This window comes from Cavia porcellus, unplaced genomic scaffold, assembly GCF_034190915.1.
Source record: "Cavia porcellus strain 051 isolate PalLab524CR breed Dunkin Hartley unplaced genomic scaffold, mCavPor4.1 scaffold_9, whole genome shotgun sequence".
In the NCBI taxonomy this organism is placed as follows: Eukaryota; Metazoa; Chordata; class Mammalia; order Rodentia; family Caviidae; genus Cavia; species Cavia porcellus.
The window spans coordinates 57,927,819-57,947,086 of record NW_026947492.1 but is presented as its reverse complement, the minus strand read 5'-3'; the positions used below and the strand labels follow the sequence as shown (position 1 = coordinate 57,947,086).

At 34.8% G+C, this 19,268-nt stretch overlaps 1 protein-coding gene across 1 annotated transcript; it reads right to left on the bottom strand.

Moving 5' to 3' along the window:
- Positions 1-7,006: 7,006 nt before the first annotated feature.
- Positions 7,007-7,960, bottom strand: Cavporv1r613 (vomeronasal 1 receptor cavPorV1R613). Its single transcript, NM_001167469.1, has one exon. The coding sequence runs from the start codon at positions 7,958-7,960 to the stop codon at positions 7,007-7,009; it is 954 nt and encodes a 317-aa protein (NP_001160941.1).
- Positions 7,961-19,268: the final 11,308 nt, after the last annotated feature.

The window sequence follows — 19,268 nt, the reverse complement described above, 5'->3', positions numbered from 1 at the left end:
CTTGCTAATGTGAAGAGTGTGGTTTCTCTTATTTCCCTCTCTATGATTTTGTTGTTCGTGTATAGGAATGCTATTGAATTCTGAGTATTGATTTTGTATCCAGCTACATTACTGAATTCATATATTGTATCTAAGAGTCTTTCAATGGAGTTTAGGGGTCTTCTCTGTAGAGTATCATGTCATCTGCAAACAATGATAATTTAACTTCTTCTTTTCTTATCTTTACCCCTTTTATTTCTCTCTCTTTCCTAATTGCTCTGGCTAGTACTTCCAGTACTATATTAAATAGGAGTGGTGAGAAAGGACATCCTTGTCTTGTGCCTGATTTTAAAGTAAAGGCTTTCAATTTTTGGCCATTTAGTATGATGTTGGCTGTTGGTTTGTCATAAATGGCCTTTAATATATTGAGGTAAAGGCCATCTATTCCAATTTTTTGTAAAGTCCTTATCATGAATGAATGTTGGACCTTATCGAAGGCTTTTTCTGCATCTATAGAAATGATCATGTGATTCTTACTTTTGGCTTCATTGATATGGTGGATTACATTTATTGTTTTACGTATGTTGAACCATCCTTGCATTCCTGGGATGGATCTCACTTGGTCATGGTCGATAATCTTCTTGATGATTTGCTGCATCCTATTTGCCAATATTTTATTGAGGATTTTTGCATCTGTGTTCATTAGGGAGATCAGTCTATAGTTCTCTTTTTTAGTTGGGTCTTTCTCAGGTTTTGGTACTAGAGTAATATTTGCTTCCAGGAATGACTTAGGAAGGATTGCTGTGCAGAGGAAGAGCTGGATGGATCTGGGGCACCTGCATCTGCCTCCCCGTGTGTCTGCAGAACTGTGGATATCTCAGGAAGCAGGGGAGCATTGCAGGTTCCAGAGGCCCCGCGGCCTGCCGTATGTGCTCAGTGCACTTTGCCCAAAGCCCAGACTGGTCGGGACCCTCCAGGCTCCCGGGTGCAGTGAAGTGGATAACGGGTTTGAGGCATCTACACCCACCTCCCCATTCCAGCTGCGCTTGGAGAACTGAGGAGCTTCTAAGAAGTAGGTGGGCGCATAGTGTCCCTGAAGCCCAGCTTACCTGGAACTACGGAGTTCTAAACAGGCAGAAGAGGGCCATTGGTTCTACAGGCCTAGTGGCTTGGGGCATCTGGGTGCCAGAGTCTCAGGAGCTGCGAACATAGAAGGGGATTTCCAACAGACCCTGAGGAAGCTTTCAAATAACACTTGAAACACAGAAATATAGGAAGATCTTTTAAAAATAACGAGGATTCAGGAAATAACAACTCAAGAACTGTAAGATAACACAAAGAAAAATAACATAAAATTGATAGAGATTAACGAAAAATAAGGGGACAACATAAAGGATATCAAGAGGATATTTAGAGAAGTGTAATACCTGAAAATTTCCCAAACATGAGATTGGAAACTGACATCAAGATCATTGAAGCATATAGAACCCCAAATAGTCATATCCAAAATGAAATTACACCAGACATATAATAATCACCATCCCAGAAATCGAACAAAAGAATAGAATATTAAAAGCTGTCAGAGAGAAAAGACAGATCACTTATAAAGGAAAACCTATCAGAATCACAGCAGACTTCTCAGCACAAACAATAAAATCAAGAAGAGCATAGATTGGCCTGCGATGATCAGCCACAGAGTCAGAAGAGGAAGCATGCAGAAGATGTCTGCAAGCCATAGGCTGAAGGATTCAGTCCAAGGTCTAGAGTTCATTGCAGTGTTCCCTGCAAGTCCACATTAGCATGTCTATGTGTCTGCAATGAAAGGCTGAAAAGTCTATGCAGAAAGTCTGAAGGATCCAAGCTGAAGCTGGAGTCTGCATTATAAGCCTGCCCAAGCAGAGCTCCTCTGAAAAACAATCAAACCTCATCTGTCCTTTCTCCTTCCTTTTTATGCCATTCAGGAGATGAGCTACCCTAGGGTAAATTTTATACACCCTAGGGCGCAGACTTGCTAAGCTGATTTAGTTAAACTTTTATATGTCTTTAAGTTCACACAATCAGTCAACCACTACAAGACCTCAAAACAAAAACCACATGATCATCTCAATAGACACAGAAAAAACATTTGCAAAGTCTAACACCCATTCATGATAAAAATCCAAGCATAAAGAATGATAAATTTGAGACATATAAAGCTAAATAGGTGAACCCTGAGACCATGCTCGTATGTGAAATAAATTGGACAAATGAGTAAATTTTGCATGTCTCTTTGGTGTGAGAAATTTAAATTGAAAATGAAATCCAAAATGTATAACAGATACTGTGAAATAGGAAGAAATGGTTCAACAGGAACAAGGAACTGGAGGGAGAATGGAAGGGAACAGAAAAAGTGAGAATAAAAGTGTCAAATGGGAACAAAGATTTGTAAATAAGGAGGAGAAGAGGAGTGAAATGAGTGAAGGGAAATGAGGAAAAACCAAAAGGAATTAAGCTATATCATGTACAAGTACAAGTCCCTATGATGAATGTGATCATGATGTATATCTAAGTTGTGCCAAAAGCTTCACAAAAATCATAAAATAAACTAAATATTCAGTAAAAGAATTAGAAAATTAAAAATATAGAAAAATTCCACCTAAGTCTCTCACCCCAATAAAACCACGATCATGTTTTTATATTTCAGCATTTATAATAAAAAAATTTAAAAACCATCCCATTGAATATAGGAACAGGACTAATAACAGTTTAACACAAAGAATCCAGATGTGATTCAAAACTACTCAATGTATGGAGAACAAGGAAAATTGGATCAATTCTAAAGAATCAAGGCAATTGGTAAATGCCAAGCCCAGGATTATATTCAACTGAAAGAGCTGTAAGTGATTTCATGAAGCTGTGATCATGATGTAGGGTGAATCTTTAAATTTTAAAAAAAATTACAAGTATAAAAGAGAATTGTTCCTTCCAAAATTTTTTTATTGTTTAAGCACATGTTTGTCATATATGAAGCTTACATTCAGTTTAGGGAGTAGACAGATGTACATAACATCTTGATGTTTTTCAGCCCCCTTCCGCTCTGCACCAACTATTCTCCCACCATCTCTAAATCCATTTACCCTCTTTTCAAAATAATCATTATTATTTTTGGTTCATGTTTATACTACACTATTTTTACCTTTATCGTGTATATTTTACACAAGTACATGATAATTCGCAAATGTTTTTACTTCTACTTCTCCACCTTCTCCTTCACCCTTGATCTTCTGGAATCCTTCTCAAAAGATCTATCTTTGTTTTCTTCTATCAGTTCTTTATTTTTCTCTTTATTTGCTTTATGCCTTACTCAAATAAGAGACACCATGCAATAGTTAAGCTTGTATGTCTGATTTATTTCATTTAGTGTTATATTTTCAGGTATATCCGCTTTCCTACAAAGGTTGAAAATTATCTTCCTTTGTAGCTGAGTAGTATTACATTGTGTATATTAGCACATTTTCTTTATCTGTTGATGGGCTTACAGGCTACTTCCTGGATTTAACTATTGTGAATTATGGTGCTATAAACATTGGTATGCATGTTTCAGTGTAATAGGATTTCTTTAGTTCTTTGGAAATTTATCTAGAAGGGGAATAGCTGAGACAAGTAGAATTTCAAATTTTAATTCTTTGGGAAATCTCCATACTGGTCTCCATAATGGTTGTACTAGTTTACTTTCCCACCAACCATGTAGGAACTACAGCCACGTGAGCATTTGCTGGCTACTTGATTTCTTGATGATTTGCATTCTTAACATTGTTTTAAGTTTCACTTCTCTAATTTCCAGATAAGTGAACATATATATTTTCATGTATTTTTGATTACTTGTGCTTCTTCTGAGAAGTGTCTATTCAATTCACTTGCCCATTTCTTGATTGGATCTTTTTTTGTGGTGGTCTAATTTTTTTGAATTTTTTATTTCTTCTAGATATTTGTCCTCTGTCTGAGGAATAGATAGGAAAATATTATCTTTCTGAAGGTTGTCTCTTCACTTTACTACTCCTTTTTTTTCTGTGCAGAAGCTTCAATTTGACATAATCATATTTGTTGATTTTTGCTGTTATTTCTTGTGCAATTATCATTCTGTTCAGAAAGTCCTTGCTTACACTTACGCCTTCAAGTGTCTTACCTATTTTATTTTCCATTAGATTCAGTGCTTTTGATTTAACACTCAGATTTTAATCTATTTTTATTTTAGTTTAAAAAATGTTGACATACATAGGTCTAGACTAATCACCTGTGTATAGACAGTTTTCTCACAACCATTTTTAAAGAGGCTATCTTTCCTTTAGTGTATGTTTTTGGCCACTTTATGAAAGACAAATATCTGAATACACTTGGAGATGTTTCTATATCCTCTATTCTGTTCCATTGTTCCACATATTTGTTTTTATGCCAATACCATGACATTTGATCACTAGTGCTTTGTAGTAGACCTTGAACTCAGCTTTTGTGATACATCCTGCTTTGTTCATGTGATCAGGCATTACTTGTGTGTTCTGGGTTTCCTCATTCCATATGAATTTTAGGATTGCTTTTTCTAGTTCTGTGATAAATGTTGCAATCTTGATTCAGACTGTGTTAAATCTGCTAGTTATGGAAGAATATCCATTTTATCTATATTTCTTCTGCCTATATAGGAAGAGGTGAAATTTGTATTATACAGTGCTTTTAGTCCTTTCCAAATGGAATGGAGTATGTTCATGTTTTGTTTTAGAAGAGACTTTACAGTGTTAGATTAGATAATTTTTATCTATTTGTATTTGTTATGTTCATATAGGTGTGGCCCATTTGTATCTACATTGATATCTGCAATTTAATAGGGATCCATGTGTACTCAATTGTAGGAAATACCTTCTCTGATTGTCTCTTCTGAATTTCTCTCCTAGACAGTCTGGGCTCACTATGCTCTTTTCTCTAGTTGTAAGGATATGTTTATGTTACCACTGCATGACCAATTCATGAGAGACAGAAAAATACCCATGAGAGAAAAGAAATGGGAGACTGACACCTATGTAGGCACTCCACCACGTTGCTGCTTTTTTGAAAATTGTCCTACTTTTCAGGGTCTTCAGATAAATTTGTAGAAAAATTTCATCAAATATTTTTTCTGAAAGTATGAGGAGTGGTATGTCACAGTAGAACAACTATTCCACTAGTGTTTTTTACAGGGCAGGTTTTAAAACATGCATTTCAAATCTTAATTTTATTAGTCCTTTTTATTTCTGTAACATTTCTCATGTTTAGATAATATATAATGATATACCATTATCTATAGGAATGGACATCGAATTTTTTCAATGACTTCTACTGTGACACTAGGTTCTGAAACAATGTATAAATGTAAAATACCTACTCATGTATTGATGATAAAAATTCAGAGGTCTCTCAACATGGATTTTCACTTTTTCTCTTACCTGATCTGGAGAACTATTATCAGATATTTCGAATCACATTTTTGTTAAATTTGGAATCAAACTGGCATTAAAGGAAAATTTACATTACCACCACAGGAAATCTTCTTTAGCACTCATCATGCCACACATTTGTCGCCTGGAAGCTCTACTTACTGTGGATCTTTAATTCCACCGTCCAGATTCTGATGACCTATTTACGGGTTAGTATTTCTGCACCCTATCTTGACAGACAACATAAATAAATTATCTAGATTGTTTCTGAATGCTGCAGTGGTAATGCAGTTTTGCTTTGTTTTACATCCTGCTTTTAGATTTATATTTGGACACTTGAATTACATTTAGTTTTAATGTCTTAATTTATGCGAAGTTCAGAGCAGAATGTTTTCACACTGACTAGCTTGTAATGCCATTTACGGTAACATTACCCACATGATACATGTTTAAGAAAATGATTCCTGGACTCAAATCATACACATTGCATATTGTAGAAAAACATGTTTTATGAGAAATTTTGAGTTCAGTGTGTATTTAATTTCTTTTACTTATTCTCTTAAGACAAGAAAAAGAATATCATGGAGTTTATTTCAGAAAGTAAATAATGTTAAAAGTTTTCTTTAAATTATAATGTTAGTAAAATGATTCAAGACTACTTGTGAGTGTTGGTTATTCAGTTTCCAAAAAATAAAACAAAAAAAATAGACACTGATTTGAACATATATTATACTCTGCCTATCACTATCCACCTTCCTTATGTGTTTATTATACACTTAAAAAAGTGTACAAATTTAGCAAGAGCATAGAAATAAAATTTGTTATTTTTCTGTTGTTATATACCAATAATATTAAATTATGTCTCTAGAGAATTAAGACCATAATGATTTTAGTTTATGGAATTTGTGTCATTTAAGCCCACATAAAAGCAATGGTTACACTTATCCCATACAAAGTTACTTATATGCTTAAGACTCTAAGATATAAAACTATTTAATAAGTTGCTAATTGACAAAATTGTTTTTTTTTTTTTTGTCTTTTTCATTTTTACCGGTACCAGGGATTGAACTCATGACCGCCTGCTTGCAAGGCAGGTGCTTATGCCACTGAGCTAAATCCCCAGCCCCCGACAAAATTGTTTATCCAAGGTTTCTGTTCTTTTTTCAATTCCTTTTAAAATATGTTCTTGAGATGCAACAGAAAGGAAATAAAACTACATATGAAACATATAAACCATTAAATATCATAATAGTACACAGAAAATTACGAACACAATAACATCCCAATTTTTTCTGCACATTTATAATGCTTTCTTACTCTTTCTTCATAGACACTTGGTCTATTATAAAAATCCAGTGACATGTGTCACATTCTTTAGGGTTTAAAACCAGATAAGATTTTTAGTTCATATAAATGAGATTACTGTTAGAAACCTTACTGTGCTTCTTGAGGGAATGTACTGTTGAATAATCTAGTATGCACTTTTCAGGAACATAAGCAAGTATGTTTAGCTGAAAAATCATAATTACATATATTTCAATGATTTCACAGAATTTGTTTCAATTGTCTATTTTTCAGAGAAATTACCTATCATGAAACAAAAAAAATTTACTTTGTTTCCCTCCAGTGAATATAAAGCACTTGATCAATCGTCTTTCAGTACCAATGAGCACGAAGGGACTGACTGTAGCATATCCACTGCCAAACAACATGTGGACGCAATGACGGGTTGGGTCATGGTTCCACAACATTGCTGAGGTATACTCAATAACACTGTCCAAAATGTACATGACAATGAAGAAACTCATGAGCAACAAAATAGTCCACGTGGCCCTTTGTTCTGGGGATACTTTTGGAGACAGTTTGGTGCAGTGAAGATGCTGTGATTGTCTTTTATGCTTGTACAAGAGAATCACCATGTACCCACTGGAAAGTGCCATGAGCCCTATAAACAATATATGCTGGAAAATCATCAGTGACAAAGACATGTACTTGAGGAAGGAACTGATGGGCAAAAGAGAGCAGGACCTGGTGACAAACATGAGACTGTGTGAGGTCACATTGGGAGTGGTAACAGGGGAGATCAAGAAACGACCATTGATGAGCATATTGAAGATCCATAAAAAGAGGAAGCAATACAGGTTCCGATGCAGGGATTTCTGTTTGAGCTTTGCCAAACGACAGGCTCTGGGGCTGAGGGTGATGGCCTGGAGGACACTCAGTAGGCACGTGGTACAGATGGAGAGGCCCCTCATCAATCTGTGCAAATAGATAACACATTTACATGTGATCCTATCTCCCAAGTCCTGAAACCCAAATATGTCTATAGTTATGAAACCTGCAGATAGGAGCATCACTATGTGGATAAGGGCCAAATGACCAATGGTCAGATCAGTGGGCTTCGGTTTGTGCTCCAGAAGAAATATGAAGACATGAAAGAGAAGCAAAAAAGTGTTGGCCATGACCCCAGTGGTGACTTGAAAGAAAAACACGTGTTGTATATCAATAAACATGGAAAATTTGCCATTTTTATTCATCTTCATCGAGAAGACACAGTATATATCTGAGGAGAAAAGCATGGAAAATTTTTTATCAAAAATATTAGCTCCTTAGTTATCACTCTTAACTATTGCTTCATGAAAATACATGAGTTCATCCCCATGTGTATTTTCCCCACTTATGGAGGCAGCTCTACTTCACACTCTCCAGCAGCTTACAGGGATTTGTCTTTCCCAGCTCTTTCTGACCACTGCTGCACAATGAGCCTTCCTGCTATGCTGCCACTCCACCTTGGCAGTGAAACTGTCATGAGAAAAAATGTATTCTCATTTTACCTTACCTTTAATTTTCAAAATCTACTGTTTTGCCTTTATACCTGCATTGACCTAGTAAATGAAGATTTCCTCACATGTGTCCAGAAAAGGACACTCCAACATTTTAATCAGGTTATATAGCAGTCTCTGAGTTTGTGGGTTACACAGTGTCACAAAATATAGACACCTAAATGGTCTTGTATTTCCTGTACATACAGATGATATTTGTTAAAAATCTACTTACTGTAATTTATAAAATATACCCGGATAAGTGTTCAAAGAAACACCATTAATAAATATAAAGCAATCCTTAAATGTGGTATATTAAAAGACTGAGATGGCATAAATTAAATGTGAATTATGCATTTGATTTTTAGTGTGATTTCTCTGAAATTGAAGCTATAGCTTAATTTTCTTTCAGCAATTTAATCTTAACCAATATAAAACATTTTCCAATTGCCCACAGATAGTAGTAAAATCTGCTACCAACTGAGAGGATAGGACTGTGTTATTTTCAACACTATTTACTGGGCTGCATCTTGAAAGCAAATGACTAAGGTCAGGCAAAGGTATGCAAATGTGACAGGCTTACATAAATCTTATGATATCATGATATCAGAGGGTCATTACCTGAACCTGTAAAAACTACTTTGGAGGAAAGAAGTTTGTCTGATTTATCCAGAGCACTAATTTAAGAAAATGACGTAATTTGAAGGAGTCACGGCATATTACCTACCATGGAGCACTCAGAAAGGTGACAAAAACTTGTGGTCAATGATCTGTCTAAATTGCATGGTTCTCACAATCTGTATTATTGAAACAAATACTCAAAATATTTTTGTACTGTGCTTGAGTGGGAGTGATATAAAGGGGAGAGATATATAGCTGATTCTATATTAAGATATTATAAGGAAATACATTCTGGAGTATATGAACATCTCATGAAAACAAGGTGTAGTCTGTCCTTTCCAGTCATACCTCAACCTGCTCATACTTGCCTTACCCCACACAACTGAGCAGCTCAGGGAACAGAACAGGAACTCTCTTCACTGGCAGGATGAACTAGGAGACTTTTCTGGTAATACAGCTTTTAGGACTGACCATGCTATCTGTTAAGGCACCAGGAGACCTAACACAGGAAGCACAAAAATCTTGATGCACACAGTGTAGGAAAAAAGTTGCTCTCAGAGAGACTAGAGGTTAATAAATATGTGAATAAATCACAAGTAACTCAGAAGGAAGGCCTGATGAAGCCAAGCTGAGAATGAGGTAGAAAAATTCTAGTGGGTCTCACAGAGATAAATTGAACAGAAAGAGGAAGAAATAGCAAAAAGAAATCTGTGCATTCTTTTGGACTAGTCATTTTTGGAAACTGTCATGACTCACAGTGAAGCATAGTACACCCATGGGAGAAACATAATGAAGTACATATTCTCTTTAACACCATCATTCAGAAATGATTTACTGAAACAGAGTTATTTCTACAGTTCCTGAGACTACCTACCATCTTGTGATACATGTTATCATAAAATGTACCATAAATAGGGAATAATTCTCAGGTCCATGAAATTGAGACAGTGACAGGAGAGAAATGGAATCAGTGGGAGAGGGCGAAGTCTCTTCAGACTCCTATGCAAATTTGAGTACCTCTGGACTTGGAGTTGGCCTGATTGTAGCACACACACACACACACACACACACACACACACACACACACACACATAATTGCAGAAGAACACATCCTTCATCATCTTCAATATGAGCATAATCTGCATATTGATAGCTCAGAGATGAAATTATTTATGTCCAACACACTATCAAGTACCTTAGATACAAAAAAGGACACCCTGATATTTTCTTATTACTGGAATCAGCAAATCAACATCACATCACTGTCTTCAACATTGTTCTCATTAACAAATGAGGGTCAAATAGAAAATTGGACTGGTAGTGAGATTCAGCATATATATGGGAAACAAGTAAGTGTGTGGATATATTGGTTAATAAACTTCATTGCTTGACAGAATTAAAAATAGAAAACAAAAAGAGAATAGGGGAGAAAGAGCTGACTCTCAAGGGGAAGTCAGTGTCATTGACAACAAGATGGTTAGTCCTGAGTTCTCAGCATTTGTGAAATATGTGCCTTCCAAAAAAGGTAGAACAAATTTTCATTACTATTTCAGTAGATGAATACTATTTACCCCCACCCAATAGTGAAAATTATGTTTTTTTTTTTTTGGTTCAAAAGACTAATAAATGCCTGGGGGATTGTGACTTGATTCTTCATGGGTGCTTACCATATCAAGATGTTTAATTGCATTTTGAGCAATATCAAGAGAAGATCATTTCTATTCCAAAGTTCAGAAACAGAAAACTCTAATGACAGTTTGTTATAGCAGGACATTCCAGCTGTGTATGAGGTTTCCTGCTCAGTCTAGTAATGACATGAGGGCCATCTTATGCTTTTGTGAACTAGTTTTCAATTTCATTTGTCTTCAGAATCTTTATAAGTTACTGTAAAGAAAGGTCTACTCTGTATTTACCTGCTGCCAATAAATGCTTATATAACCAGGATTAGGTGAAAAAAATCTAACACTGAGAAATGAAATTGAGATCATAGAAAATAAAAATACTGTGTTCTAAATATTTTTCTCAATCGGTATAGTCATTACCAACGATTGTAATAACAGTGTTTTTACGGTAAAGATGGGTGGAGAAATATAAATGGACAAAAGTCTTTCTATTCATAAAACTCTGACAGACTGTATTCTTACACTTTCTAGAAAGGCAGAGGAAGGATCTATTGTAATCACTTTATTTTCTTTTTTTAAAATATCACTGGAGACTTAACTTTCACTGTGCTTTGAAATGAGATTGTCTAACATGGTAGAGAACTTGACTAACTGCTTAAACCATTAAGTATAAATTTGTAAAATTCATGGTGGTAATAGAAGGGCCCATATGCCAAAGCGTAACACTGATTATAGAGCTGTGAAGGTAAGTTCTGTCTATGGGAGGATTCTCAAAAGAAGGAACCTCACTAAATACTAACAAATTTGAAACTTTTAAAATAAACAACTATATTTCCAAATATATTTTAAAATATATTTTAAATGCCTTATAAAATGGTAGAAGAAAAACAGAATATCAAAGACTCATAAAGGAAGCTTTTTAATAAGGAGTATAAGTACAAATTTTGAAGCTACACTCTAAAATGACAATATTTTCCCTGAGAATTGTTTTAGGTAATAAACTAGTCACTTCATTCAGATAAAGAAAAGCATACTTGAAATTAGTATTTTATATGAAAAGGTATGCTAATTTTGTCATTAAACTAAATTACTAGTTAATTTCCCAGTTGCACAAGGGGATGAACATTTGAGTGGTATGGTAGCTGGAGCTGCACTGTTCATCTGAATCCAACAAACTCTTGATTCAGGCCACCCCGACTTCCCTCCATGGTGTGTCCAGAACCCTGTTCACCCAACTAATTCTACATCCCTTGCATAAAGACCCACTTACCTACTATGATGTGTGGAGGACTTTGATACACCTGAGAAGAGTCAGCATAGTTTTATGGGAAGCCCATCATTAGCTCATCTCTAAGTAGGCCTGTAACTTTAGTGTCAGCAGAAAGGTGACAAGACTCCACTGGGGAGGATAGAACAGTCTAGTCACCAGTAGAGCATTTCACATATCTCTTACTATTATTTTATTCTCTGAAGGATCATAGCCATCTGGGAAAAGCTGTGCTCAGAACTTTTCTCTAAGTTCCCTTGAAACATAGAATGAAGGATTCACAAGGGCATGTAGTCATCACCACTTCTCTTGTGCTGAACTAAATTCACATTAGTCCAATCCCACTGCGTGTCACATAATGATTGGGCTCTGGGGTAAGAGAATCTGAGGTGGGAGCACATGTGAGCTCCCTGGTGCTCTAAAAGTCATCTCCCATGTGTCTTGAGCACCTTCTTCCCTAGTCCATTCCCAAGTGGAGCTTGTGGCTTTAGGAATTATTGGACCTGTGTTCTATGACTTCCAACTTTTGGATTCAGATTCAAACCAACGTGATAAATATATCTGTGAATTTAAAAATAAATAACATGAGAATTAAAAAATAGAAGCAGCTAATAGATGAAAGTTTAAATAATAAATCACAGAGGGACTGAACTTAACTGAAGCTGAGGCACAGCCCGTGTTGCTACCTATTCCAGATAGAAGCTCTACAATCAGCCCTCATTCTCACTAAAATTAAGGAAGATGCTATTACTCTCTCTAAGAAGCATTCTTTGCAAATATTCTTCAGCTGCAAAAGACTTTATGTGGAACAATATGCAGACTTATGAGACATGGGACATTTTGAGTTCTAAATGTATGTGAGAAAATACAGTCTTTTAGCTAGATCCACAGTTATCTCAGGTATTATAATCAGAAGACAGTAGTTTAAAGCAACCAGGATCAATTTGCTAAATATTATTTTATTTTTTATTTGGAAAAAAGGAAAACAGAAAAAAGGGTAGAAATATATATAATTTCAAAAAATATCAATAAGAAATCACTAGTGATAAATTGTATATTGTTATCATAGAAATAGTTGTTCAAGTTATAAAATCAAAGAATAAAAAGTTGATAAACAATGACAGTAAAAACTATTCTGTTCAATAAATTAACAAAAACTTGATAGCATGGTTATGTATTTTGCACACTTAAACATACACACAGTTATATCCTTTAGAGCACTTTCTTTCCCTTTCATTATTACAATGTTTATTATAGGTTTTGAATCTTATTACTCTTTCAGTTTTTTATTATTTTTATACTAGAGACAATGCAATATTATAAATATGAGTCTGATTTATTTGACTTATGAGGTTAGTCTCAAGTTGCCTCCATTTACCTATAAAAGCTTTAAGATCTTCCTTTTTGATAACTGAGTAATATGCCATTATATAAAAAAATCACATCTTTTCATCCATTCTGTGGTTAATTGGTATTTTGGTTGTTTCCAAAAATTATCTATTGCAATTTGTGCTGCTATAAACATGGATGCACATATATCACTGTGACACGACTTTTTCCATTTTTTCTGGGAAAATACCCACGAGGGGAATAGCTGGATTGAATGGAATTTCCAACCCTAGATTTTTGAGTAATCTCCATACTGATTTCCACAGTTTCTGTAACAGTATACACTCCCACCAACAGTGGAGAAGTGTTTCTTTTCCACCGCGAACATTTGTTACCAGTTGATTTCTTAAAGCTTTTATAGGTAAGTGGAGGCAAGCATTCTTTCCAGAGTGAGATGAAATCTCAATGGTGTTTTAACTTGCATTTCTTGAGTGACCAGTGAGGGTGAACATTTCTTCATGTATTTATTTTCCATTTGTGTATTTTCATCTGAGAACTGTGTGTTCATCTCAAATGCCCATTTTTGGAGAAGGTCTTTGAATTTGGGGGTCTTGATGTTTTTCAATCTTTATATGTTCTGGATATAAGTCCTTTGTCTGAGGGATTGCTGACTAAAATCTTTCCCATTCTGTGGGTTTTCTTTCACTTTGTTGTTAATTTCTTTTGAAGTGTTAAAACTTTTTAATAAGATGAGATCCCAGTCGTTGATTCCTTGAAATACTTCCCATGTGGTTTGCATTTTCTTCATGAATTCTTTGCCTACCCCTATGTCTCCAAGATTTCCACCTACCTTGTCTTCTAGTAGATATCTGTTTTAATATCTAGATTTTTGATCCATTTTGACTTTAGTGCATGGTGATACACATGGGTCTAGTTTTAGTCTTTGACATACGGAAAGCCAATTTTTCAACACCATTTTATTAAAGAGGCTATCCTTCTTCCAGTGAGCATGTTTAGCCCCTTTGTCAAATATAAGGTGGCTGAATGTCCTTGTAGTTGTGTTTGCATATTCTAGTCTGTTCCTTTGCCAGTACCATGCTGATTTAACACCCTGGCTTTGTAGTGTATAATTTCAAGTCAGGAATTGAGATGCCTCCTGCCTTGCCTTTGTTGCACAGAATTGCCTTTGCTATTCTAGGCTTTTTCTGTATCCAAATGAATTTTAAGGGTGTTTTATCTAGATCTGTAAGATGTCTTAATGGCATATTGATTGAGATTGCATTAAATCTGTATAACAGTTTTGGGATTATGGCCATTTTCACAATGTTGGTTCTTCATAATCAAGAGCAAGAAATATCCATTTCCTAATATTCTCTAATTTTTTTAGAGTAGAATAATTCTCAGCATATAGGTTTTTTACATTCATGGTTAGGTTGATTACTATGTATTTATTTTTTTAGATGCTATTATGACAGGCAATATTTCCATAATTTCACTTTCTTAATTTTTTTGTTTGTGTACAGGAATACTATTGATTTTTTTATTTAAAAAAGATTAGGATAAAAGAGGACATAACAACACAGGTCAGAACACAACAATCTAAGCAACATAGAGTTTCACCACAAGACAATCCAACATAACAGTAGCTACCATAGTGTCTCTCTCCTTGAAATATTTGAATATACCTTCATATACTATAGTATCAAACATAAAAGGACAGTGAACAAAAGTATTACATGGTATTCAGAACCAACTAACAGAGAATTAACAATGGTTTCTATATTATCTCCTTGTCTATAAAAACTTTTGTTTATTCTATCATATATAATAAAATCCAATATGATACAACATGATAAAACTGATAAAGAAGGAAGAACAAAAGCTTGATGGGACTTCAAAACAAGATGATATTAAATCATTACTAGCTATTATAATTTCTTGTTTTCTTCAAAATAGCTGTTCATACCATCACAGACAATAAAATCAGACAGCACAGAATAAAACCACTCCAATTAATGAATGAAAACATTATAAAGCTTCAAAGCAATAAAATGGGGAATCTGGATTATCACATACTTTTATGTATTCAACCATTTCTTACACTAGGGAAACTATTTGATATTTATACATATGAGTTTGATTTATTTCACTTATGAATATGGTCTCAAGCTGTGTCAATTTATTTATAAATATCTCAAGGTGATCATTCTTTATATCTGAGTAGTACTCCATTGTATAAAAATAATAGATTTTTTTTTTTATCTATTCCTCAGTTGATGGACACTTAGGTTGTTTCCAAGATCTGGCTATTACAAATTGTGCTGTTATAAACATGGATGCACTTATATCACTGTGGCATGATGTTTTCAGTTCTTCTTGGAATATGCCTAGAAGTAGAATAACTGGAACAAATGGGACTTCCAATTGCAGCTTTCCGAGAAATCCCCAGGCTGACCTCCACAATAGCTGCACTAGTCTACACTCCAATCAGCTGTGCAGAAGAGTTCGTTTTCCCCCACAGCCTCTCCAGCATTTGTTGTTGGTTTTCTTTATCCTGGCCATTCTTTCAGGAGTGAGATGGAATCTCAGTGTGCTTTTAATTTTCATTTCTCTAATGAGTAATGATGATAAACATTTTTTCATGTACTTAATTGTCATTTGTATTTCTTCATCGCAGAATTTTGTATTCATCTCAGATGCCCATTTTTAGATTGGAACATTGAATTTTGGGGGTCTGATTATTTTTTTTTTATTTAAGAGGAAAAAGAGAAAAACACAAAACAAAACAAAGCAGTGTAAGGTTACACATAATACAGAACTACAAAAAAACATATAACAGTAAGAAATCACCTGTTAATAGATTACATATTATCATCTTGGAAATAGTTGCTCAAATCACAGTATCAAAGAATACAAAGTAGACATTCAAACAGAGAGACTGCAAACAGTTGTGTTCAATGATCCAAAAACATTAATATAGTCAGCTATTTAACACACCTAAACACACTCGCTGTTATATCCGTTAGAGCTCTTTTTTTTTCCTCCCTCTCTTTTTTACAACAAAATTTACACATTTTGGATTTTATTACTCCTTAGTTCTTATTACTTCTTGGGGGGGGAGAGAATAAAGTCAAATATGGCAAAACAAAGCTGTAAACCAAAACCAAGGATAGACATAGCACTTGATGTAGAACAGAGTACAAGGCTATTAACAATGGTTATCAACATTGTCTCTTGTTTCCTTAAAAGGAATTGTCTATCTCATTAGATATTATAAAGTTGGACAAAACAGTGGAGAACAAGACCAATAAAACTTAGGCATTGTGAACATTACAGGACTTCCAAAGGAGACAATAGCCAAACCAGAATGGGCATCTTTGTGAATCTTATTGCCTTCAAATTAGTTGCCTATACCCTCAGACTTGCTACTATTGCACAGAATGGAACAGAGTCTAATCAGTCAAAACAAGACCTTGGGAGTACTACAGGACTTCAAAACAAGTTAATAGGAGATCGAAAAGAGTTACTATTATATATCCTAATTTTTTAAATTTTTCCCTTAATTAAAATAAACATAAGAAATAGCTAAATAATTTTTTTTTTAAAGAATAGTAGTTACCATAGTGTCTGTCTTTTTCCTTAAAATATTTGGATAAAACTTCATATACTATAGCTTCAAATATTTCCATATCAAAAAGCCCAGAATAAAGCCTTTCTAATTAATAAGTGAAAATTTTATAAGGCTTCAAGGCCACATAATGGGGAATCATGATTGCCACATATTTTCATATATTTGAATCATTACTTACATTAGGGAAACTATTCGGTATTCATACATGCGAGATTGATTTATTTCACTTATGAGTATGGTCTCAAGCTGCGCCCATTTATTGATAAATATCTCAATGCGATCCTTCTTTATAGCTGAATAATACTCCATTGTATAGAAATACCACAACTTTTTTATCCATTCCTCAGTTGATGGACACTTGGGTGGTTTCCAAGATCTGGCGATTACAAATTGTGCTGCTATAAACATAGGTGCACATATATCCCTGTGGTATGATGCTTTCAGTTCTTCTGGGAATATGCCTAGAAGTGGAATAGCTGGAATAAATGGGATTTCCAATCCCAACTTTTTGAGAAATCTCCAGACAGATCTCCACAAAGGCTGTACCAGTCTACACTCCCACCAACAGTGCAGGAGAGTTCCTTTTTTCCCACAGCCTCGCCAGCATTTGTTGTTGTTGGTTTTCTTGATCCTGGCCATTCTTTCAGGAGTGAGATGGTATCTCAGTGTGGTTTTAATTTGCATTTCTCTAATGACCAATGATGATGAGCATTTTTTCATGTATTTATTTGCCATTTGCATTTCTTCATCTGAGAATTGCATATTCATCTCAGATGCCCATTTTTGGATTGGATCTTTGAATTTTGGAGGTCTGAGTTTTTTTAATTCTTTATATGTTTTAGACAAGAGTCCCTTGTCTGAGAGAGAGTTCACTAAAATCTTTTCCCAGTTTGTGGGTTTTCTTTTCACTATGCTGGAGATTTCTTTTGACATGCAGAAACTTTTTAATATGAAGTGGTCCCAGTTATTGATTCTGGGAAGTATTTCCGGTGCGGTTTGAGTCCTGTTCATGAATTCTCTACCTACTCCTATGTCTCCAAGGTTTCTACCCAATTTGTCTTCCAATAGATTTAGTGTTTCTGTTTTAATATTCAGATCTTTGACCCATTTACATTTTAATTTAGTACATGGTGATAGACATGGGTCTAGCTTTAGTTTTCGGCAAATGGAGAGCCAGTTTTTCCAGCACCATTGATTAAAGAGACTGTCGTTCTTCCAGTGAACCTGCTTGACTCCTTTATCAAAGATAAGGTGGTTGAGTGTGTTTGTAGTTGTGGTTGTATCTTCTAATCTATTCCATTGATCTTCAGCTCTGTTTTGATTCCAATACCATGTTGATTTTACTACTGTTGCTTTGTAGTATAATTTCAAGTCAGGGATTGTGATGCCTCCTGCTTTGTCTTTGCTGCTTAGAATTGCTTTTGCGATTCTAGGTCTCTTCTAGTTCCAGATGAAATTTAGGAGTGATTTCTCTACATCTATAAGGTATGTTGATGGTATTTCTATTGGGATTGCATTGAATCTGTATAACAGTTTTGGGAGAATGGCCATTTTCACAATGTTTGTTCTTCCTATCCATGAGCAAGGGATGTCTTTCCATTTTCTGAGATCATCTTCAATTTCCTTTTTCAGTGTATTATAATTTTCACTGTATAAGTCTTTCACTTCTTTTAAGAGTAATTCCTAAATATTTCATTTTTTTGCTTGCTAATGTGAATAGTCCAGTTTCTCTTATTTCCCTCTCTGTAATTTTGTTGTTCATGTATAGGAATGCTATTGATTTCTGAGTATTGATTTTGTATCCAGCCACATTACTGAATTTATTTATTGTATCTAAGAGTATTTCAATGGAGTTTAGGGGGTCTTCTATGTAGAGTATCATGTCATCTGCAAACAATGATAATTTAACTTCTTCTTTTCCTATCTTTACCCCTTTTATTTCTCTTTCTTGCCTAATTGCTCTGGCTAGTACTTCCAGTACTATATTAAACAGGAGTGGTGATAAAGGACATCCTTGTCTTGTGCCCGATTTTAAAGTGAAGGATTTCAATTTTTGGCCATTTAGTATGATGCTGGCTGTTGGTTTGTCATAAATGGCCTTTATTATATTGAGGTAAAGACCATTTATTCCAATTTTCTGTAAAGTTCTTATCATGAATAAGTGTTGGACCTTATCGAAGGCTTTTTCTGCATCTATAGAAATGATCATGTGATTCTTATTTTTGGCTTTATTGATATGGTGGATTACATCTATTGATTTGCGTATGTTGAACCATCCTTGCATTCCTGGGATGAACCCACTTGGTCATGGTGTATAATCTTCTTGATGATTTGCTGGATCCTATTTGCCAATATTTTATTGAGGATTTTTGCATCTGTGTTCATTAGGGAGATCGGTCTATAGTTCTCTTTTTTAGTTGGGTCTTTCTCAGGTTTTGGTACTAGAGTGATATTTGCTTCCAGGAATGACTTAGGAAGGATTGCTTCCCTTTCAATTTCATTGAATAGTTTGAGGAGTGTCGGCATTAGGTCTTTTTTGTATTTCTTGTAGAA